The sequence below is a fragment of the Mytilus trossulus genome, chromosome 1 (assembly GCF_036588685.1).
Source record: "Mytilus trossulus isolate FHL-02 chromosome 1, PNRI_Mtr1.1.1.hap1, whole genome shotgun sequence".
Classification (NCBI taxonomy): domain Eukaryota; kingdom Metazoa; phylum Mollusca; class Bivalvia; order Mytilida; family Mytilidae; genus Mytilus; species Mytilus trossulus.
In genome coordinates this window covers 61,981,040-62,006,472 of record NC_086373.1, presented here as the reverse complement: position 1 = coordinate 62,006,472, position 25,433 = coordinate 61,981,040, and the positions used below count along the sequence as shown (strand labels likewise).

Sequence of the window (25,433 nt, the reverse complement as noted above, 5' to 3'; positions counted from 1 at the left end):
TTGGTTATCATGTTTATGTTTACAATATGATTTACTTCCGGGGAATACCAGTTTCTATTTTTAGTATCAAATTGAAAAGAAAATATTGACAATGCAAATACATTTATATAAATAATTATCATGGACGAGTTAAAGAGGTAATTATATATCAAGTATTTTAGGTTTGTGTTCGAGTAATATTATCTTTATATTTTGAATATTTGATTTCTAAAAGTACAAGCGGATTTTCCGCGTTGTCATCTGGATTTCCAATTTATTTTAAAATGCCCGCTGACGTACTACAGCAGATGTAATGTAAAAAGGTAAGACATTATTTTGAAAACGCAATCGCTCTTCTAGTAGTTTTCTTATTTATTTTCAAAGAAATATTGAAACTAGATTTGCCGCATGCATTCACATTTTATACCATAATGATATAATGTTCAGCGATATACTTTCGTTTCATTATCGCTGATAAAAAACTATAATAATTAGTATTCAAACAAAGAAACAGTTCATGTGTAACGCAGACCGTAGATTGTCGGGAGAAACGGAGAAGAAAGATGCGTTTTGGCAGTATATATAAGTTATATATATACATAAGGGTGAACTGCATTTCTTGTCTTGCACGTTACATTAGTTGTTTAGCGTTAAAGAAAGGGGAGGGGGGGGGGGGGGGGGTTCGATATTTATCTCTGTTTTGGCCTTGTCAATGACTTACCAGTATTTATTGCAGTAGGCGAAGAGTTATTTTTTAATGTTATTTTTTGAAGTTATTTTTCATTTGCCATTGTGTACTGTGAATATTTAAACAAACACAATTTAAATGAACAGTAAAATCGTTGTTATCGTTAATTTTACATGTTGGATCCAGTATCATTTTGCTCAGACCAACATTTTGGCAGCGTTGAGAAGTCACAAATATCAATGTCCCATCTTTGACATCATTACCTATTTAAAAATATATGTCAGAAGTGTTATCCAAGCGAGTCATGTAGTTATAATGCATTTGATGTATTTTTTTGTTATTTATTGCCTTATACTCCATGTATGTATAAGGTCGAGGGTCGTCTTTCAGTTGTAGACATGTAATTTGATGGGTACTTTATATAATAAGTAGAATGATCTTTAGTCGGTTTTCCCTGCTGACAAATTGCCAAAATTGATGGTTACAGCTGGAAAAGCGCCAAAAGAGTGTTACATAAAACATAAAAAAATATCGTAATTGTCCGTGTAATACTGAAAAAATACATGTATGAAACAGTTGTAAGCGCACGAATAGGTTAACCCAGAAAGAACACATACTTTAAAAATCATTACCGCAATTACAGGCGGAGATGTCAGTTTATTTAAAATGAGATGAAAGATGAGCCAAATGAAACAACCAATTGAAAATTGCAAGGAGAGGTTCAAATATATGTGGCAAAAGGTAAAAAAGATTCGTTAATAGAAGTTGAAATTGATAAAATTGTTGTTCAGTTATTATTGGTTAACCACGTTACGTTCAGCTGCAAGTATTTCGGCTAGGGAAAATAGTAATGTGTAAATAAAATAGAGAATGGAAATGAGGAATGTGTCAAAGAGACAACCCGACCAAAGCAGAAAAAAAGCTTTATATGTGTTCTATATAAATGATTGAACAGAGAGGATCATATTCTGAAAAAAAAATAAGAGAAACAAATAACAGAAGCTTTTTACTTTGTACCTATTCTGACATCGGACTCGGACTTCTTTTAAACCGAGTTTTACTGTGCGTATTGTTGTGTGTTTGATTTTTCTACATTGGCTAGAGGTATAGGGGAGGTTTGACAGGCTTGTGGCCAGGAATTTCTATGAGGGATTATTTGGACTCGCGAACTCAACTTTAACAGTCACAATTCAATTCAATGTGGACTTTAACAGAGGTTTCTTGTTTTCAAAAGGGGGGTCCGAACCCCCCTGGCTACGGGTATGGTTGAGATATCAAATAACATGTTTATCCCCGCCGCATTATAGCACCTTTCCCAAGTCAGTAGCCTCTGGCTTTTTAGTCTGAACAATTGATCAGGTTCTATAAGTATACAGCAGCATTGTGCTACTCCTACTATTTAAAACATGAACCATTATCTTGCTTAAGTCACGCCTACTAACCCCATATTAAATGTACACGTTCTCCACGCGGTTGCCTTATACTAGTATGACCGCGACGATAGAAAAACAACTAGATCTGTGTTAGTTATAATTCTGTTTCTTACTATGCTCAAAATTACAAAGAGCAAGGTAGTTTCTAAATTTAGTTTTCCATGAATGTTTTCATTTTAAATTAACAATTCGTAGAATGAAAGGAATTTCCTTTCAGGATGCTATTTCAATTGACATTCAACAATTTGAAAAATCACGGAAGAGCTTTCAAAAATGCATTTTATACACAATACGACAGCCATAAATAGACATATAAATGATATTGTATTGTATCCTTCTTTCCTCTTTATCACTTCAAAGCACAATACATATAAGTAATTTAAAGTGCAAAATACGTATACGGAGCTTTAAATACCATATAGTTGAGACTTTAGAAAGTGTGTTTTAAAAACCATTTTAGTTGGGAGGGGGTATGCCATATCTAAATAACAACCACACATTTTGATGTAAATGTACTAATTCTTCCACAAGATGAGTTAACTTTTGGCACTTAAAAGTGCTAATAATGATAAATTGTGATCAACTTAATAAACTCGATAACCACGAAATATCGATCACTATTTGCGGCCTCCTATATATACAAATTACGTAGCCGGCTTCTTTCATTTTGAAAATTTTCATTCATAAACGGAAATTAAGTTATTTTTTTTCTGGAAAGACAATAATATCATTAGTGTGAACACGTGAATGAAAGCATTGTTTATACCTAGAATCTATTAATACAATTGAACAAGTTAAAAAAAACGCGGAAGAAGTAATAAGAATAACTATTTATACTGAAATAAGCTTTAGTGTTTGTTGAAAAACCAGTTTAGAAAGTTTATAAGGTAGAACTCATTAAATACATTACATATTTTAAATCTTTTTGTACAAATTTTATTCTAAGTAACCAAAGGGTTTGGCAATTTACGGACAATTTTTGACTAAGACTGTAACCATGTAGATTTACGTACAATTTGTTTTCTAGCTTATACTGTTACCAAGGAGGTGTTGATTTATGCACAGTTTTTATTCTAAGATTGTAATCAAAGGGTTTGGCAATTTATGGACAAATTCTACCTAAGACTGTTACCAAGGAGATGATTATTTACGTTCAAATTTTATTTTAAGACTGTAACCAAGGAAATGGCAATTTACAAAGCAAGGAATGGAATATGTAGGAGAAACTGTTAACCATTTTTACAGCTTGAAGGATAGATTGGGACAAGGAGCATTCTCTTGTGTATTTCTCGGATACAATAAGGTATGCTGGTGTTACAATTGCCTTAAAAATGAAACAACCGAAGCAAATATGTTCGCCACTCTATATCAAAATTCCAAGCTTTTAAAAAGACAGTTTAAAGTGAAAGTATATACATTTAAAGCAACTAAAATAGAAGAAAAAATGTGTGGTAGATTTTGAGATATAAGCCATTGAACATATGGCGGGAAATAAGTCTTTCAAGAGTTTTTAAATATGTTTTTTCTTTCAAACTATATGAAATAGAATTATGAAAAGAAAAGTAGGGGTTATTGGACAATTTTTAATTTGGGAAAGACATGGATAAAACCAGAGGATTCCAAAAATATGGCAAAAATTCAAAATACAAGAGGAACATCCTGAAAAAAAATATTTGAGTAAAATAAAGACATTTTTTTAGATGCTTGAAAATCAGCAATTATAGATCTTAGTTGAAGGGAATATAAATGATAAAAATACAAGAGTGAAAGTGAAGAAATTGAGTTTGTGAACTAAAATGAACCTGGGCACTAACCTTTTTACTAGAACACAAAAAACAACACCTAACTCTTTTATACAAATATGGTAAGCAACACAACCTTACGCATACGAAAAACTATAATAAAGAGTGCCATACAAGGAGACTCGATTATGGATCAATTGCAGCTAAACTTAAATTGATAATACAGATATCGACTTATGTGATATTTGAAAAGCATAAGAAGGAGGCAATGGAAAGTAGCATTCAAATATATAGGAAAGGAAGATTGACAATAGAGAAGATAATTTACTCAAATGACACAAATGTTTGAATTAATATTTGTACATGTACTCTCTATGCATTTTGTCTCTGCGTACAGATGTTTCAATGGAAATCTTGTTCGGCAGATATAATTCATAGTTGGTAAACTTTTACAAAACATATGTTCATATTTTGTTGTTGTTGTTGTTGTTGTTGTTGTTGTTGTTGTTGTTTTATAGTTCCAATCTGAATGTTTTTATTGTTTACTTACAGGTGACTGGTGAAAAAAGAGCTTTGAAAGTACCGAAACGTACAGGAGCCGATAAAGCAACTCAACGGGAAACAGACGCTCTGCTGTCTTTCCGACATAAAAATATTGTTCAGCTGTTTGGCATTGAAGATGAGGTATACATCATACAAACATTAAGATATAACTCGGTATAGGACATTCAAAAATAATAAAACATACAGATTTTCTTTCACATACCCTGAACACGGTACATGATCAAAATGGATTAAATATATAAACATGATTGAATCTTTGAATATAAATGATACTTGCAGTTTATGAATATATTAATGGTACAGATTTATAGCAACAAATGTGTATTTCCAACATTAATGTCATATTAGGGATGCTCGATGTCAAATATTTGAAAATCCAAAACCTAGTACAAACTTGGAGGAGCTGGAAAAAAAATAACAGAAAGTGTAGAGCTAAACCCGTAAAAGGAATTAGTTATACATGTGGAAGATATAAATAGGAAATATTCAAATATTCAAATATTTAATTTTATATGAAAGTCAATAACAAAACGAAAAGAACAGAAAAGGCAAGAAACAAGATTATAATTACACGATTTTTAATAGTTGTTCAGCAGTCACGGGTATGTCCTCCCGATCACAAATAATGGTATTTACTAGAGCTGAAATATTGAATTCTAATTGTACAACTACTATCTTAAAATATTAAATCAAACTTTGATAAATTGTTGTAATCTATTTTCAGATGGTTTCAAATAAAACGGTAATTGTTATGGAATTTTGTTCCGGCGGAAGTTTACAAACCATGTTACAGGAACCAGAATATATGAACGGATTACCCGATATTCTCTTCACATTATTACTAACCCATTTAGGTATGAAATAGATCAGGGCATATTGTATTGCATGTGTAGAAATTATTGTTCCTGTACGAATACGCCTCATTACGAATACGAATACGAAAATGTTATTATCTCATTTATAATTATTTGTCCTATAATTACAGCCGATTTCATTGAGTGTGTAGGCAAAGGTAATAGCTCTGATTAGTTGCATGTTAGCCGAACCGTAGAGTCGACTCATTGATTAGGTCAGGTATACTACCCTCCTTTCGAAGTAGTCTATTCTAGAGATTGGTTATCTGTTAGACTTGTCTATTCTGTTCTGTCTCCCTTCCCTTCATGTTTGGAAGACTTCACTTATATTCCAATTTATAAAAAACTTGCAATCAGCATGCCTTTGTCTATCTTAGTAATTATATACAACTCGTCTAAACATTAACCCAACAATGTTAGATCTGTAAATTGAAAGCAAATTTACAGATCTAACATTGTTGGGTTGATGTTTAGACGAGTTGTATATACATTATGTACACAGCCATGTATTACCATCATTGATGGCGATCCGATGGATACATCTGTTGTAGGGTTATCACTGACTCAGACGTACTTAGTAATTATATATATATATATCGACATTTTCGTGCTTTCCTGTAAAGAATTCACAGACATATATTTTATAATATATATTTCAACGACAAAAGTAGAAAAAAATTGTAACAGAAAACTTCAAAGGAATTAATTTATGTTTATTTGTTTAACTCCTTGAGAGAACAATTGTTTGGTATTTTATAGTACATATAGTTTTCTTAAATTCGATTTAATGAGCTTACAATATTTTTTTTATGTTTTAAAAGGTTTAGTTAATTATGTAAATGAGAGCGGGAAGGGAACGGAAATAGTAAAAAAAAGGGAGCCGTAGAAATATTTATCTGGCCAATACAAGTTTATGTCTGCATGACAATACTAAAAACTAGTTTTGCAATACCAAGTACAGAATCACGAGAAAGGAAATGGAAACGCATTGCACAAAATAAATTCAGATAAAAAAGTATAGTGTTTAAAAAAAACCCGGATAGGTTCAAATCACATGTTTTAAATTACACTATTAAATGTTGGACTCTAAGGTAATCACTGATTAACAACAAGAGGGTACTAAAAATAAATACTTTATGACTTCCTTATTAATTGTATAGCACATCCGATATAGATAAGTTCTAGATTTCCCTTCAATAAACCTCTACGTGGTCTTTAAAATAGACCAGAATAGAAATAGAGCATCATTTGACCATATTTAGTAATATACTGATCTGTTGCTTCATCTATCCATTGATAAAACAATTTATGGTAATGATACAAACTAGTCCAGATAATCATCACTTCGATGAGGGTATTTTTTCAATTTTGAATATCATAGATATATCTCAGGAACGCGCCAAAGCAACAATTGAAATAAATTTCCACTCTCTTGACTCTTGATAATGAAATAATTAATCAAATTTGTGAAAATTTTATCTGAGAGGAGTTTAATAAAAGTCATCCAGGGGTGACTTTTTCTTTCCAAAAATATTATTTAAAACAGAAGAATAAAGAAAAGATTACTACCTACAGACGAGAAGTTTTATAAACAGCTTTCTTTGTCTTATACACAAATATATTGTCATTGAAATAAATTCTTCCAAGTAATGTCTCCCTTTTTAATTTTCGTTATTTATAAATCATGGTTTTGTGAAAATTTGAATTTGAAACGTATGTATACAACGTACACTCCTTTTTGTGGAAGGTGTACAGCATAAACATAAATTGTCCCCCCTTTTTTTTTTTTTTTTTTTTTTTACATATATTAGGATCATGATGGGGTTGGAAGGGGGTGAGGAAGGGTCTTTTTTCTGTATCATGTAATTCTTTTATAAATATTTTTTGTATTTTCTGTATTATATAATTTATTTTATAAATATACTTTGAATATGGAAAGTGTATATCTAGCCTGTCATATATTATTTAACATTTTAATTGACTACTAAGTATACTACGCTATTTCATAGAGAGTAATAATAGATTATTTATAGTCAAGTGTCTGACGAATTAATGACGGGTTTTAAATGTAACAAAAATAAAATAAACATTTCAAATACTTATGATAAAATCGAAAATCACTTTAGATTTTGAATAAAAATATTTTAACATTATCAATTAGTTTAAAGCTTGACATACATTTTGTAATGACACATTCTACCACTATTATTCTATTATCGTTCACTACTGTGCTGTCGATTTATATGTATACTTTATTATGTTTTGACCTCTTGTACACGTCTGTGTCTGAGGAAATAACATATGTTGTCTTTTTGTCTTTTGTCTAGCGCACTACCAGGACTTCTTTTGTGTCGTATCACTGTTTTGCAATAAATTGTAATGTAATAAATAGTGTAAGACCCTTTGTATTTTGTACCAATTATCAGTTGTCTCATTTGACTCAGCATTAAGTTCCAATCAACTCGTAGTTTTGCCTTTTAAACAATTTGTTTTATTCATAATATCTGTTTTAGCTTCCGGATTACAAGAATTACATTCCAAAGACTTTGTTCATCGTGATATCAAACCAGCAAATATACTCATTACTAAAACCGTGCCAAATACGTAAGTAAACCACCCCACCCCATTCAGTATGTTAGAGGGAAAGTAAATTAGAAATCATACAATTTACAATATAATTTGGATTCAACTATTGGTATTCTCTTTAAATACAAAGATAATGAATAAAAAAAAATACGTTACTAGTATAATTTATATTCAGATTTATTGCTATCATGATCATCTTCAATCCAACGTTATCTTAAATTTTAATCTAACAAACAATTTACTCTACTTTTTTTTTTTTATCATTTTCACATTTCAACTTTGTTATTCTTATTTTAATATTTTTTTCTTTTAACAGAATTACCTTTAAAATATCTGATTTTGGATCCTCAAGACAGAATCATTCCCAGTACGACGAAGAAATGTGTCTTTCATTGGCGGGTACAGAAGAATATCTGGTAATTATTTCTAATATCTATATAATTGTACAGTAATACGGGTCATGGTGGGGTTGGTGGTGGGGGGGGGGGGGTAAGTAAATGTCTTCTTTTCTGTATTATATATTTCATTTAAACTTTTGTACATTCTTTATTCATTTAACATTCATTCGAAATGGTCATCTGGTGCAGAAACATTGGTATCGTTATTGCTATTGACAGATTATTTTCTTTTCTATTAACCATCTACACCTATGACTTTGCAAAGCAGTCGGTATAATTGTAAAGAAAGATAAATTTGATAACCCAACAGATCAATATTTTACTTTGATAAGCTTTAATATAGCCAAACAAGTACAGTGTACTGAAATATTTAGAATAAACATATTTTGCAATAAATGCTTAAAATGAGATATATTTGGAAATCATTCTAACATATAAACGATATACTCGACTGAACTCACAAACCAAGGGATAGTGTAAAACAACAATACATTCAGAGTAAAAATCTGTACTGCAGTTTTTCTCGCATGTGGTGAAACTTATATACTGAATGTATTCAGGATGCATTGCGGTAAGAACATAATCCGATTGCAAATCCTAAACAATGCATATACTTGTAGTAAAAACGTCAGAGATACAATGTGGTTGCATGGGATTAACGTCAAATAGGTGTGTTTAGGAGGAAACTAAATGCATCTGTGATTCCCCTTAAAAATAACATCAGTAATCACCAGACCAGTGTAATTTCCTGTTGATTGGACTACAAACCATTATTTACTGGAAGATTTTGAATAGATAAATTATATTGTTAAAGTGCACATACATATATATACATACTTAATATATATAAACGAGTCTGAATAGATCCAAAACCCAACATTCTGTTGCTTATAATTTATTTTTGTCAAATCGATTTTACAATACATACTTACATGTATATATGTATATTAAAGCATAAAAATAATTAGCATTTTAATTTGTAATTTACCCGATTTCAAGAACTAGTACTAATTATAACAAATCTTTATTTCCAGCACCCGTTACTTTATAAAGGAGCCTTTATACAGAAATCTAGTCATGTAAAGGTGAACTCATGTGTTGATAAATGGGCATTAGGGGTAACGTTGTTTCATGCTGCTACGGGTAATGTTCCTTTCAAGCCTTATGGCGGCGCAAGGAGGAATAGGCAAACTATGTAAGTAATAATAATTTGCATATTAATACAAAAAATGCATCAACTTCATGAATAAATTTGAATAATTAGCATTGTTGGATATTTATATTTATTTTTTTAATTTATTTTTTCTGACGAAGTAAGAAAGCTAATTGCAGCAGATAGTGGGTTTTTGATCGTTCTAATGTCAAAATTAAGTTGATAAATTTCATATATGAACCTTTAATCATTTCGTTTCCGTACTGAGATTATGAATAGAATAATGAAAAAAGGACAGAAAAGGAAGTTTTCTTTTGTCGCGTTAGAGTTATATTTACAAATTTGGTAAATCATTTTAGTTTTAAAAAAAGTCCATTGTTTGTAAGTGTCTCATTGTAACTTTAAATAAATAAGAATATCAGTACTGCAATTTGGAAAAATCCTGTTTTGTTCTATTGAAATGCGAGGTAGTTTTCCTCGTTAACTTGACTTTATTTTTTATTTTATGCAACACCGGAAGAGCATGACAATTGAAACTTTCGGGAGGAAATGCAAAATGTCAAATTTCAGAAGTATCAAATTTTCTCAAATTATGCAATGAGGAAATATCGGAATTATTTTTTTTTATATAATTTACGCAATAGTAACATAATGAAATATTCTTTTAAGGTTTTTAATAATTAGTCAAAAACCAAGAGGAAAAATATGTGGTATACAGGAAACGGAAAACGGAAAGATTCAATGGAGTTCTGAGTTTCCAACATCATGTAACATATCAAGGTATTTATTCAAATACCCTTGTCTGATCTTAAAAAGGCTGAAACAATAGAAAGTGAAATATCAACTGAAAAAAAGACAACAACCCGGAAGTTTAGTGTCAAGTACCATATCAATAAATGTAGGGCGATACCCAGGAAGTAAAAATAGGAATAGGGAAATTTTTATTTGAATGCATGTGACCATGACAAATATTTAATTTGGTCTACATATATATGATAGATTAAGATACAAATATTTAATGCTTTTATTTATAACAAAACCTTTTCAAATCGAACACTTTCAGTTAATAGCATATAAAGATACTCAATGATCTTGATAAGGATCTAAGCACATAAGGAAATGACCTTTATTCAGAACTTAACTATAGTTTATTTGATATTGGAATATTTTCGTTTTAATCTTAAAGTTATAAATATTGCCTTTGATGGGACTGTTGTTTAAATTACCACTTTGTCATTGTAATGATTTCGAAATGTAACGCCCTTTGTAAATAGATCATGACAAATGATCATGCAAGTATTCGTACAAAAGAATATCTGAAACTAAGGATGGAAAAAAAAAAGAAAAAACAATTTGAAAACTACTTGGAAGTCACGCCTTCTTAAGAAAACTATTGTCATCATGACTTATGCAGAAATTATTGATATTAAGTCCAAACGTATATCAACATTAAAATAGACTGACCCTTCATTGACAGAACAGTGAACACTCTTTTAATGAACTAAAAGACAAAAATTAAAAAAGAAAGTGCACGAAATGGAACAATACGAATCTTATGCTAAATTTTAGAACAATAACCCTTATGAATACTTCAATTTTGTACACCCAAATTTACAAAAAAAAGCAGAAAGTGCATCAACAGATCAGCTTAAATCATCTCAAATTAGCTCTACCTAAAATACAAAAATATATGAATACTGCAATATTGATGTTAAATAAATATACTATGAGTATCAACTGCCTGTCTTCAAAATACCATTGGTGCGATTGTTTGGTTAACATTGTTCAACAATGAAAAGATATTTAACAGGAAAAGTAAAAGAAAGACGGAGAACACCAATGATTTATTAACCAGGTACACCACTATTATTTCTCAAAATAAGAGTCCAACAAATGCTGTAAAGATAGTTTAAAGATTTATAGCAATTTCAGCCTTTTTTTTCTTATTTTGAATCGATATAATAAGATTATACACCTCAAATTAAACTTGAAAATGCTTTTGAATTTTTTAGTGGTCTTAAATCAAGATTGGTACCTTTGATGTCCGGATTGTTGGAAGCTAACAACGCACACCAGTGGTCCTACGAAACCTTTTTCCAGGAAGCATATAACTTAAATAATGCGATGCCTATCCATATTTTGAACATATGTGATTGTCAATACTTAACCGTTTATTTGAATAAAAGTGCAAGGTATGCGAAAAACACTTTTCTATTATTTCAATAAAACACACAGATTTTCGTGAAACTAAGATTGTTTTCACTTTTGTCATTAAGAATAATTGCCTCTTTTGGAGAAAAAAAACAAACATGAAACAAAATATAATATTACAGTTAATAATTGTTCTACATGGAACCGTTTATATTATGTTGTACGTCAAGAAAATATGAATATTATCATATGATTTTTCCGAAAAATTTAGAAGTGTTTCGAAGTCGTATTTTTAATTTTGAACTTGCATCTGGAATGTGAGGCACAAAGTAGATCAAGGCATCTCAATAAATGATATATTTATATTTTGGCCTGCAAAAAATTATAAAAAGAAAAGATAATACAATCATTTCCAGCATTGTGTCTGCTGACATCTCGAACATTTCTTTTTTATGCCCCACCTACGATAGTAGAGGGGCATTATGTTTTCTGGTCTGTGCGTCCGTTCGTCCGTTCGTCCGTCCGTCCGTCTGTTCGTCCGTCTGTCCCGCTCCAGGTTAAAGTTTTTGGTCAAGGTAGTTTTTGATGAAGTTGAAGTCCAATCGACTTCAAACTTAGTACACATGTTCCCTATGATATGATCTTTCTAATTTTAATGCCAAATTAGAGTGTTTATCCCAATTTCACGGTCCACTGAACATGGAAAATGATAGTTCGAGTGGGGCATTCGTGTACTGAGGACACATTCTTGTTCTGTTGTAGTATTAATCATACCATTTGTTTTCTCTTTTGATTTATTTCAAATATTGTAATGCTGGGTTCTTTCATATAGCTATCAATAAGAGATGAATTCGTTTGTTCTTTGCTCGCTAGCTTTGTGTGTCTTTGTTAATAAAACCGCATCTCATTATTGTTATCTGACGCAAAGTTTTTTTTTATCTTAAAATTTATATTAATATTTTCGTTTTCTAGTTGAGACATATGCAAATTATATTATGTTGTTATATAAGTAGCCTGATTATATGAGCAGCCTGATATTCTAAAACTATATATTTCATTAATCGAATTTAATACATTGCAGGTTATCGATGCTTTATGAAATGATTGCTACCGAAACTGATATTGATAGACGTTACCAAACAATTTATTTTGAGAAAACAAATATTGAACATCTTAGTTTGGACACAACAATAAAAGATTTACCAGTGACATCACGGGAAAATCCCTTATTATTAATTTCCACTATTGATGTTGATATTTTTAATTCTTCACGAATTCAAAATGGTGAGTTTATTATTCGTGTTATGACAGGCTTAGCAGCAAAATTATTTACCGTAATTCAGTCATGGTAATGCCGTTTGGCAATGAAGATATCAAGGATCACTGATCAAGGACAGTGAAACAGACATCATCGATACCTCCGTAAAGGCAAACGTACTAAAAAGATAAAAAATGACGCACACCACATGGTCCAGATAGCCTCACGTGAAATAACCACAAAATGAAGTGTGTTTTAAAAACCAATAACATGCACGGAAACCTTCCCTTTCAATCCTTTGACCATATGTTATAAACTAAATTCAAACACGCGTTCGCGTTGTAAATGCATTCTTATATAACCATGAATTTGTCATTGGTGGATTCATTAAGATAAATGCTATGTTCTTAATAACAACAACAGAAGTATACCGGTGTTAAAAAGTCATAACTAGATTGAGAGAAAACACCCCGGGTTACAAACAAGGACCGATGGAAACACATCAACTATAGAGAAAAATAAAGGACAACAGGAACAATAAAGTGCAAAAAAAAATTACGGCAATTTTAAAAGAGAGACGAAAGATACCAAAGGGACAGTCAAAATCATAAATCTAAAACAAACTGACAACGCCATGGCTAAAAATGAAAAAGATTCGCACAGCATTAATCCACAGCTGTTTGAGCTTAATAAAACTTTGAAAATAAAGCGTTTTTTTTTATTTCAAAAGCAAAAAATAAGTCAATCAAAATAATTCACTGTAGCAAAGTTGAAAACCATTTATAATAAATTCGTTATGTCTGACCTTTTATAATCTGATTTAGAGAAAAAGTTCATAAGTTGAGAAAAAGTTGGATGGAATAGAAAACTAGTTCAAAAATGTTATGGACAAATTCAATCAATCATGTTGTTTTGTACATTTATAGATATTTCAACGCTGGACAATGCGAATTTACGAAATGAGATGCTAATAAAGGTTGGTCGGAAAGCAGCTTGTATTATAGCTTATTTGTGCAATACCGTAGAGGACATTCATCGAGCTAAACAATGTGTTCAAACTTTTCGATCGGATTTAAGGTAAGATACCTCTTAATTGTTCTTCTTGTAAGACACTATGAGATTGAAATGCACTTTACTTGAAGGTGACAGGAGCTTCTCTTAGGGTAACGATACACATACATGAATTGAAAAATTAAATTGTGATCCGTCTTGGTAAAATTTAATCAGGAACTCTTAACCCCAAAGTTTTAATGGCTGTGTTAATAGTAAAGAGACAACAAATAGCTAAAACTTTGCCTGAGATAATTTGAATCTATAAGATTCTGAATATTTTAGAAATTTATAAACGGATAATTCATGAAAGGTATGCAATACATTACCGGTATGTCGATTCCAAAGCACTCAAAAGAGAGGAAGAGACTCAAGCCATATTAATTTTTGTTTTGTTTTTTTTTATTTTTGAGACCCTTTTATTGAATATTTGAGTGTTGAGCAGTATGTGCAAACCTCTGGGTTTTCCCCTGATCTGTTTGAATTTGCAATCAGGTATGTATCGTCAGAATCGATACCATCAAATCTTTTTAGATTAACTCTCGACTATATAAGTCATCATTGAAAGGAATGAAAACATGTGTTATATTCCATTCATTACATACTTTACCCTTCAACTTGTATGACAGTTGTTTTTTTAGTGCCATTTTATCGACAAAATTAGGTGAGCATCCCAAACAGTCATAGTTGGATACATATTTTTAAAGTAAAATAACAAAAAGTGTTTGTTTAAAGAAGACCCATCAACTACATGATATGTTAAATAAAATACCAAAAATGTCCGTACAAAAACTATAAATATTAATATTCTGTACACGTTTTTCATATGATTATATTGATGTTTTTTTCAGAAATAGTAATGAAATAAAGTTAAAGGATTTACAAAAAGAATTTGAGTTATTAAAAATGATTTCAAATGAAAGACTTTCTCGATCAAAACCGTGTAGTTCACAAATGTATTCAATACAAACAGACAGTCCATTAAGAGCAAGAGGAACACAGAACAGTTCAATGCACCAATCAACCATGGAGGTACGTTTACCACATATCTGCTGACTGAAGAATTTCTTATATTTTTTGCATTTATTATAAAGTGTTCTATTATCATATGTCAAAGACATGCCATATTTACTCTGGTCTACATCCCTCATGTTTCTGAACTTGATATTTGCTACCGCTACTTTGATTAGTTATATTAAAATGTTGTTTGCATACCAGGAGATACTCAAACCATGTTTGCTTATTGATAATTTTATCAAACTGAAAAACAAATGATGATTTGACCCTTAGTCTCATATTGTTATCGACAATACTTGAACATAATTTTTATTGACTGACTATGATACATATGTTAAGTCTTATACCTGTGCTAGCTTGGTCAAGATGTGAAGTCAATTAGTTTAAATTTCATACTCATGTGAAGTTTCATGAGTTGCGAAACCTAGATCAACATAACAGTTCATTTAAAAATGCCGGTTACCGGTTAGGAATATGAAAGTCTGTTATTAATAACATTATTGTTCAAACAAAGAATGTTTGTTTGTAACTACCTTGAAATTAAGATATAAGTAAAGAAGGATCCGTTATCATCACCGTAGAATGAAGAAACATTATGATAATCGTTTTTCAGTTATTTCTTATCCCATGTCTTTTTAACCGCATGTGGTAGCGTGCTCATTTCGAGTGTGGGAGGTCGTTGGTTTGATTTTCAGCCATGTCAAACCAACAACTTGACTGTTTTAGTTTTATTTTGGACAACTGGATGTTAAACGCCAATACATGAGCATAAATATTCTTCATATAAAGATGTAAAATAAAAGATGTATAAGAATTTATACGACCAATTATTAGTCTTATTATATATTTCATATTTTCCTTTCCTTTTAAAGATCACACAAGTCACAGAATACATAACAGAGAGAATACATGATGTGTCAAGTATTCTGGAAAGAAATTTGAATTCGAAAGATTTTACGTCTTTATGTACTGATGAATGGTAAGTTATATTATTAAATACTAAACTAATCAAAATTGAATCCAATATTATCTGTATAACTAGTTCATTCATATAGAGGATTATTTCAACTTTTTTTTTTATTGTCAATAGATATTAGTAAAATAGTTTTCCCATTTGTTGATTATATTACGGAAATTAACTTCAACTGTTATACAAGTGAGCAGTTTATTACTAGTTATGAAACCAGATTATATCCACCATTGTCTACACAAGGAAATGACTGTACTAAGTTAGGAATAGGACAGATGTTTTTCATTCAATTGAAATGTTTAAGCTTTTGAGTTGTATATGATTTAAACTTGTATTTCTAATCACATAAGTCTAATAAAAAAAATCAACATTGAAAAACACCCTTTGTGTTTAAGTAAGTAAAATTCACGATTAGTCTAAGCTGTTTATATGTTTTAATTCTTTTTTTTTACAGTATTGGAACATTAAAAAGCTATTTAAAGACATCAAAAGATACATTATCAGATATTCTGAAGTATTCTGTCGTGCGGGAGAAAACACCTCTAGATTTAGTTCGTAATAAAAACTTAAGGTATGAAACATTTCAATTTTTCCTTAAACGTGCTTAAGTTAGAAGTTCTGTAATTTTGTAATTTTTGTAATTTTGTAATTTTACTTTTAAACATAACAGTGGCTTGTACTTAACCATCTTCGTAATATTTAAATGAACAAAAGTGTCACATTTTTACGATTTTCAAAGGAAATAACTTTAAAGAAACCTTACTTGAAGTAAACACCTCTAGATTTAGTTCGTAATAAAAACTTAAGGTATGAAACATTTCAATTTTTCCTTAAACGTGCTTAAGTTAGAAGTTCTGTAATTTTGTAATTTTACTTTTAAACATAACAGTGGCTTGTACTTAACCATCTTCGTAATATTTAAATGAACAAAAGTGTCACATTTTTACGATTTTCAAAGGAAATAACTTTAAAGAAACCTTACTTGAAGCTAGATTTTTATCTTTTTCATAGAAATAAACAAGGACTTTTTTTTTATAAAATGTACGATATTATTCCCTTGATATTAGGATGGAGGACTATTTTGGATCCTCAAAGCTCTTCAACTTTGTACTTGTTTGTCTTTATAAATATTTTGATATGAGCGTCACTGATGAGTCTTGTGTAAACGAAACGCGCGTCTGGCTTACTAAATTATAATCCTGGTACTTTTGATAACTATTAACACCACTGGGTCGATGCCACTGCTGGTGGACGTTTCGTCCCCGTGGGTATCACCAGCCCAGTAGTCAACACTTCGGTGTTGACATGATAGCAATAATGTGGTCATTTTTATAAATTTCCTGTTTACAAAACTTTGAATTTTTCGTAAAACTAAGGATTTTCTTATCCCAGGCAAAGATTACCTTAGCCGTATTTGGCACAACTTTTTAAAATTTTTGATCCTCAATGCTCTTCAACTTTGTACTTGTGTGGCTTTATAAATATTTTGATATGAGCGTAACTGATGAGTCTTGTGTAGACGAAACGCGCGTCTGGCGTACTAAATTATAATCCTGGTACTTTTGATAACTATTCATAAATATATATATATAAAAACCCGACTTGAACTTTTGGCGACTGTATATGAAAACAAGATAACCCTTTTTTGGAAATGCATTATAAATGAAAATGGAAATGTAACAAATAAAAAATTCAGTAATCTTAGTCTTTTTGTTCTGATTTTTTATCTTTCACATTATTTGTTTTTATATTTTCAGAGACAGTATTTTGAATTTAGTATACAAAGCCAGAAACCATTGGGTAAACCATTGTGATTGTGATAATAAAATATTCGTTAACAATATCCAAGACATTTTAAGGTAATTAGAAAACGAATTGATAACTTACCCTCTGTAACTAAGATAAGTAAATATTTAAAAAAACATATCCAAGTCATTGTTACGTAAATAGAAATCAAAGTTATAATGAAACCTTTATAACGATGAATAAAAAATATTCGTAAGCAATATCAAGTCATTCTTGGGTAATTACGATATAAAACGACGACAAAACCGACAATGCAATTTAAATGCCGAACAAAAATCAGAGCAGGTAGAAATACCGATGTTCTCCGTCCATAAATGTATTTGCAATTTCTGAAATAAAAGAAACTGCACACACATTAAGAACGCGTGCGTTGACATTGTATGTGACTTTTGCTAAACATATCACAAACAATTCAGGCAAACACGTCATCGGATTGTGATATAATTGTAAAATGGTCAGATAAGTCATAAGAATATTATTCTGTCATATTCATAACAGAGATCAAACCACATGTCTCTAATGGGTTTAGATGCAGACTCATGGTATCTCTCAACCAAAAAGCTTCGACCTTGTTACTAGGGTGAAATTTAGGAAACTGTATAAAATACTTAAAAATCTCTCATCATATCAGACAATAACTTTTATCTGCTTAGGAAGCATAACGATCAAAATTAGATTTTAGATCAAAATCATGAGTATGTCATTAAGGGTTATTAATGGTGCTTGTGTCATAAATATCAGTGGACATTGTCGCATCAAAAAAACAAATAATGTTCACATATTAATCAGGTTAATATTTTAAAAGAATAATTGCTATTCAGTTATATCAACTGCTTAAAAAATACCGAAATTTTATTTATCTAAAAATCGATTGATGACATATTATGGTACATTTTTATTTCAGAAATGAGCTACATTTGAATGAAAAATTTCGAGAATTGTCGAGAAACATGGAAGAGTTAAAAGACATACTTGCTGATGGATCAGCGGTGAGTTTACGCTTTATATTAAAGATATGTTATATTAGCGATTTGTGTTTTCTCAAAAAACCGTTATAAGAAACCACCAGTCAATCTCCACCTTTAAAAAAACCGTTATAAGAAACCACCAGTCAATCTCCACCTTTAAAAAAACGTTATAAGAAACCACCAATCAATCTCCACCTTTAAAAAACCGTTATAAGAAACCACCAGTCAATCTCCACCTTTATTAAAAAACCGTTATAAGAAACCACCAGTCAATCTCCACCTTTAAAAAACCGTTATAAGAAACCACCAGTCAATCTCCACCTTTAAAAAACCGTCATCAGAAACCTTCAGTCAATCTCGACCTTTAAAAAACCGTCATCAGAAACCTCCAGTCAATCTCGACCTTTAAAAAACCGTCATCAGAAACCTCCAGTCAATCTCGACCTTTAAAAAAACCGTCATCAGAAACCACCAGTCAATCTCCACCTTTACAAAACCGTTATAAGAAACCACCAGTCAATCTCCACCTTTAAAAAACCATTATAAGAAACCACCAGTCAATCTCCACCTTTAAAAAAACGTTATAAGAAACCACCAGTCAATCTCCACCTTTAAAAAACCGTTATAAGAAACCACCAGTCAATCTCCACCTTTAAAAAAACCGTTATAAGAAACCACCAGTCAATCTCCCCCTTTAAAAAAACGTTATAAGAAACCACCAGTCAATCTCCACCTTTAAAAAACCGTTATAAGAAACCACCAGTCAATTTCCACCTTTAAAAAACCGTTATAAGAAACCACCAGTCAATCTCCACCTTTAAAAAACCGTCATCAGAAACCTCCAGTCAATCTCGACCTTTAAAAAACCGTCATCAGAAACCTCCAGTCAATCTCGACCTTTAAAAAACCGTCATCAGAAACCTCCAGTCAATCTCGACCTTTAAAAAAACCGTCATCAGAAACCTCCAGTCAATCTCGACCTTTAAAAAAACCGTCATCAGAAACCACCAGTCAATCTCCACCTTTAAAAAAACCGTCATCAGAAACCACTAGTCAATCTCCACCTTTAAAAAACCGTTATAAGAAACCACCAGTCAATCTCCACCTTTAAAAAACCGTTATAAGAAACCACCAGTCAATTTCCACCTTTAAAAAACCGTTATAAGAAACCACCAGTCAATCTCCACCTTTAAAAAAACCGATTGGCTAATACTCATAAATATGAAACCTCCTACATTTAATTAAAGAAGCTCGTTTTAAAGTTCTATCTTAAACCTTTTCACCATTAAAATCAATGTGGTAACATTCAGGCAATATCTACAGAAGATAACACTTTAAATTGTAATAAATTGAAGCAAATGGATATTGTATATTCACGATAACAACGTCATATAAAAAACAATATCTGCAATTGAAAGAAAGACAAAATTTCACCTAAAGATTACTGCAAAATTATATTAACTCTTGACCGTTCCTATGACCCGAATTCGGGTCAAAAGCACTTTTTGGCGTAAAATTTGGATTAAGTTCTCCGTCATTTGACTATCAACAGATTTCACCAAGGGCTTAAATGAAATCTGTGAGATTAAGCTACACGTTAAAACGCAAGTTGTGTATTTTAGGTTGATCTTTATGGTAAAATAAAGCAATTAAACTATCATCGTTTTTAAAAAAATCAGCTAACATTTAATAGAAAAATGTTTAGAATTGTGTAAATCTTGAATTATCAAAACATTGTGTTTGGTTTCTATTAGGGGAGAGGTTGGAAACGAGGCGGAGGTACTTATGATTTAATGTCAAAACCAAGTAACACAAGTAGTAAGAAATGCATTTTAATTATACTATTTGGCCTCTGGAACCACATTATGCACGTTTTTACTGGTATGGGCACAAATTCTAAGAAATAGTTGCTGAGGCTGCCAGACTTAGGGTTTTCTGTCTTTTAAATGATTGTAGGGATAAAAGTGTGGATGCACTTCAGTTGCACAGTTTAGCTACGTTTTTACCCAGAAAGCTCGAAAATAGCAATTTTGACCCAAATCACCACATAGCATGTTTGGCTATAACAATTGCTGTTTCTCATATAAATAGACCATTAAGGGTTCTTTTTCGTGGAAATGTTATTCCTAACATTGTATTTAAATGATCTGTTGATACTATTTCCATAAATAAACTTCAAAAAAGGACATTTTGAATCGAAATTTTACTATTTTCCGATTTTGTTGTTGTTGTTTTGTGGTTGATCAAACATGATAAAAAAATTACAAACTTGTCGTTAAAATTACTGAAAAACTTATTTTCTATAAAAAGTCTTAGTTGATAAGACTACTAACAGTAATAAGAAAGTTATGAATGATTGAAATTTGATCGTTCCTCTGCGGCAAAAATAGTGCATTTTTTGCCGAATGGTAAAGAGTTAACAAAAATACTCACATTCATGCATTAAAGCCATGGATACGATTTAGTTAACAGCAATATGTATAATCACTTGTTGTTATAGATATCCATGAATTAGAAATTTAAAGTTGAAAAAAGAATGTTTAATGAATTTATATATCAATAAAAAAACCTAAATTGGTATAACAATCTATGATTTATGTATTTTTGTATTTTATATATTTTTTAATGTGAAGCGCTTAGAGTAATTTTTGTTATTATATAATGCGTTCTATAAATATTGTATTTATTATTTATTTATTACGAAAATGTATACTTATTTATTTCCACAACAATAAGATACCGAAATGAACGATAAAATATATACATTTCAGCAGCCGTTATATCGAGATACATGCACCCCAAAGATGTCTATCAGTTGTTCAGAAGATTTAGAATCGTACGTATTTTCTTTCTGCAAGTGATAGTTTGGACCATTGAACGAACTAACTAGTTATAAAATCATGATTACTTGAAAAACCTTTCCTATACTAATCGTATTTCTTTAAAAGAAAAAACACCAATTTTTATTACATCCAATATAATAAATATGATATTTAGTATTTAATAGTTGTTTTCGAAGAAACGACATATAATAGTTTAGTTTAAGCTAGAATGATTGAATTGCGACACGAACGCATGCATGTTCATTAAAAGAAAAAACAAGAACAAAAACAGAATTTTTTGTCCCCATCAAATACATGTAGAAAGGTAAACTTTTTGCGTACGCGTCCTAAACTTCCTATACACGAACAGTCCAATGAAAACGTTTGTACTAAAGAGAAGTGTTACCTGTGTCACGATTGCAAACCAAGAAACTAAAACAAATAGTTGTCTAATAATGAATCATTAACATTACAAAAGGTAAAGGAGGAAAGAAGCATAACCCAAAAGAAAATTTAAAACGGAATGTCTATAATCAAATGGCAAAATCAAAAGCCACCAATCGAATGGAAAACAGTTATTTTATTCCTGACTTGGTACATGCATATCCTTTGGTAGAAAATGGTGGACTAAAAAAACTTGTTTGACAGCTAGCTAATCCTTCCACTTATATGACAGTCTAAATTGCTTTCTTCTGTATATTGATAATATAATTGGATTTGCGTTTATTTTTAGAATATTTAAAGAAAAGACACAATTAGAAACAGACGGATTAATAAATTCAAGCAAAGAATCATTACACAGGTAGGATTATGGTTTACTAGCAGTTCGTTGATATTACTACATGCTATACATATTTTATAATCTGGCATCTTAATGACACATAGGTAATCGTGTGTTACAATACTTATTAGATTGTTTTTATCGACTTGCCAAGATACATATACAATTTGGTGCTTAAAGATCCATATAAATTTCATTCAAAAGGAAACAAACGGCATTTAGTTTTTTTTTATCTTGTCTCCTAGTGTCTTTATTATACACAGGAAAATACGATTAATTTGTACCTTAAAAAGGAACTAATGAAACCAACGTGCTATCAGGAAACATAAAAAGATCTTGACAGACACAAGCATGCCTTTAAAGTATATAAACAACGAAAAGACGAACAAAAAGCTACACTAAAAAACACATAAAAATAAAGAATTGTAAAATCGGTACACACACTAAGACCGGGGGTGATCTCAGATGTTCAGAAGGGTATTTAGAATGTAATTTGCTATTGAAACACGTTAAAGACAACCTGTGAGCATACCATTGTAATGTTAATGTAAAATGAATGTTTTCTGTTTTTGGTCAAAATGAAGTTAACATCAGGCAACTTATCTAAAATACTTCGCACAGTATATATCCCCGAGCTCTTTTCGAAATAGCTGTTGTACGAATTCTTTCATTTCAACAATCACTCATTGCAGAATACAATATAATATTGACAATTACATTGTTTGCATTAGTGAATAGCCATTGTATTGCACGTTATTCGACCAGCAGAACTTTATAAATATGATAAATACCCAATTTGACAATAAATTAGAACTATTAAAAACTGTAATATAACTGGGTGGTTTTGCTAGCTATAAAACCAGTGTTAAGCATACATTTTGTTTTCAGAAAATGCCTTCACCAACCCAGAATTACGACAGTAGTTTTTCAATCGTTAAGGGGGTAGACCTTGGTTCAGGGAGTTAACTCTTTAAATCAGTTATGCGTTTTTTAAAAGTCAAGTATCATCAATGTATTTTAAGCATTTACCTGAAACAGATTGGAAATAATCTATGTAACATAGAAGCTTAGAGTATATTTATGAAAATGGTTAACACAAACGTACTGATTATTTTAAGAGTTACTTCCCTTATTCTAGGTCTACCTCCTTAAGTGGTTTGAAGACGTTTGATTTTGCCAGTTTTTATAGACTTCCCACTTTTTTGAATTTACCTTTGAGTTTGGTATTCTTGTTATACATTTTTATATTTTTACGATTTAAAAAAAAACAATAACCCACGATGAAAAATATTCTGAAACGATAACCCACGTTTCCCTATCGATAAGTTACCATATAAACGTATGAATGAAAGCAGGGTTTCCCCTGGGTCAATTATTTTTTTCGCCACCTCTTTCGCCAAAACAATATATTTTTCGCCACTTTATTATTTTTTTCGCCAAGTAACACAAATATATTTTTCATTTAAAATTTTCTTTTTTTCCAGCCCCCCCCCCTTAATAAGAAGTGTTTTTTACAACAAAACGATGAATCTTATCACTTGGACTTGATCCCTTGAGTAAGGTGCAGTCATTACATTGAAGGGTTACTCTCATGCCAACCTTTTGAATAGATTTTTTCATAACGACAGTTTTCTTTTCTAGACCATCGTACATAAGTAAAACTATATGCTTTGAAACACGTTTGAACTGAAACAACTTTGAAGTACCCACTCAAATCAATGATCTACATGAAAGTTAAATGATAAAGTTTTAAATCAGAGACCTTTCTTGCTTTTGGACATTTTTCGTCATAACAACAATTTTCTTTTCTGCACTATCATTAAAAGAAGGAGAGGAAGCGTAAAAATTTTGCTTCAAACATGTGCGTCGCAAAGTGGTCAATAAATCCTTTTGTGACATGTGAAAGAAGCCATTTAATCATATCATTTTGTCACATCATACAATCAACACCTTTATTAATTCGTCCTTTGATGTCGATAGCTATGAATGCAATCAGCTGATTATTGATTTTCTGTCAAAATCTTAACGAGTTCAAGGTGAATTCCGAGTATTGTCTGATCGGAAAAGTCAGAGAAACCCGAAAAAAGTAAATAAACAAGATGGCTGAAAATAAATCGTAATATATTTTTCTTTCGCCAAATTCTGTCGCCAATGACGAATTTTAATCGCCACAATTATTATTTTTTGCAAATTGCGAAAATGGCGACCGCCAGCGGAAACCCTGAATGAAAGGCTTTCAGTTTTTGAACAAAGAAAAAAAAATAAGAAAAATCTACGCCCTTATTCTTAAATTACTTATTTTACTTTGTTTTATGAAAAAAAAAATAATAATAAAAAAAATATTATGATCATGTGAACAAAATAAAGAAAGCACTTCCAGGAAGCCTTCAAGCCTTCGTGAGTTATAAAATAAACATTTAGAAATTTGTAGCTTGAATTTGTTGAAAAATATATGAATGATGTTTTTTTTATTACAGATTCATGAAGGAGTCCGATGATTTTGAAAGCCTACTAGAAAGTATGACGACACATGATTCGTAGTGGCATTAAATCTGCGAATAAAGAATTTGTCAATCACCAAATGTTCTCTTGTAATTCAGCTATAAAACTAGTATATACAGCGGTTGTTTCATAACATATTAACACATGTTTTTATGAGTTCAATATCCGAAAGAAATGTTGTCAATTTACTAATTAGCTGAATTAATAAGATGGATTCTACACATAAAGATATATAAAACGATTTGAGAACCACCACTACTCATTAAAATCATACAACGTTTACGTGAATCTCATAAACTTTATTGGCTTTTGAATTGACACATGTGTTCAGAATCATTTTCTGGAAGAACATTTGTTACAATACAACATATCTTATAGTTTTCCACTTCACACGCAATTTCAATGCAGAAAGACACACATTATTATTTAAATTATTATATTTATTGGTTATACAATTTGTGTTCATTGTAAATTCACTGTAAATATTTGAAATATTTATTTGATATTCTCGTCATGTATTTAAAACATTCATTTTCAATTTGACGTCATTAGCATTGGATCAGACATTTTATTGTATATTTAATGGACGGTGATTTCGTACAGGTTGTCATTGCATTATGCTGCTGCCATTGTGTTTGAACTGTGATAATTTAAAATACAACTTCAGAATTAAAAAATATTAGGATAACAATTATTGTTGTTCATTTATAA

At 30.7% G+C, this 25,433-nt stretch overlaps 1 protein-coding gene across 4 annotated transcripts; it reads left to right on the top strand.

Annotated features, from left to right (window-relative positions):
* Window positions 1-25,433, top strand: LOC134681113 (serine/threonine-protein kinase TBK1-like). 4 transcript variants are annotated; one of them, XM_063540547.1, is made up of 19 exons: window positions 1-137; window positions 3,271-3,403; window positions 4,395-4,526; window positions 5,131-5,260; window positions 7,774-7,864; window positions 8,163-8,262; window positions 9,279-9,439; window positions 10,067-10,177; window positions 11,410-11,589; window positions 12,630-12,832; window positions 13,733-13,883; window positions 14,708-14,888; window positions 15,746-15,852; window positions 16,298-16,414; window positions 17,601-17,702; window positions 18,554-18,638; window positions 21,389-21,453; window positions 22,173-22,241; window positions 24,698-25,432. In XM_063540547.1, exons 2-19 carry the CDS (start codon window positions 3,308-3,310, stop codon window positions 24,759-24,761), a joined length of 2,145 nt encoding a protein of 714 aa, XP_063396617.1. In that variant the 5' UTR covers window positions 1-137; window positions 3,271-3,307; the 3' UTR covers window positions 24,762-25,432. The 4 variants fall into 4 exon arrangements, with proteins under 4 accessions (XP_063396617.1, XP_063396635.1, XP_063396627.1 ...); XM_063540565.1 differs by lacking the exon at window positions 1-137 and adding an exon at window positions 191-302; XM_063540557.1 differs by lacking the exon at window positions 1-137 and adding an exon at window positions 218-302 and having other exon boundaries at window positions 3,128-3,403; window positions 24,698-25,433.

Bases quoted from the DNA above. Each gene is read 5' to 3' on its own strand.
- LOC134681113 (XM_063540557.1), top strand. From the start codon at position 3,308: ATGGAATATGTAGGAGAAACTGTTAACCATTTTTACAGCTTGAAGGAT. The intron at 15,853-16,297 runs GTAAGTTATATT...TTTTTTTTACAG, and splicing joins TCTTTATGTACTGATGAATG to TATTGGAACATTAAAAAGCT. The intron at 22,242-24,697 runs GTAGGATTATGG...TTTTTATTACAG, and splicing joins AGCAAAGAATCATTACACAG to ATTCATGAAGGAGTCCGATG.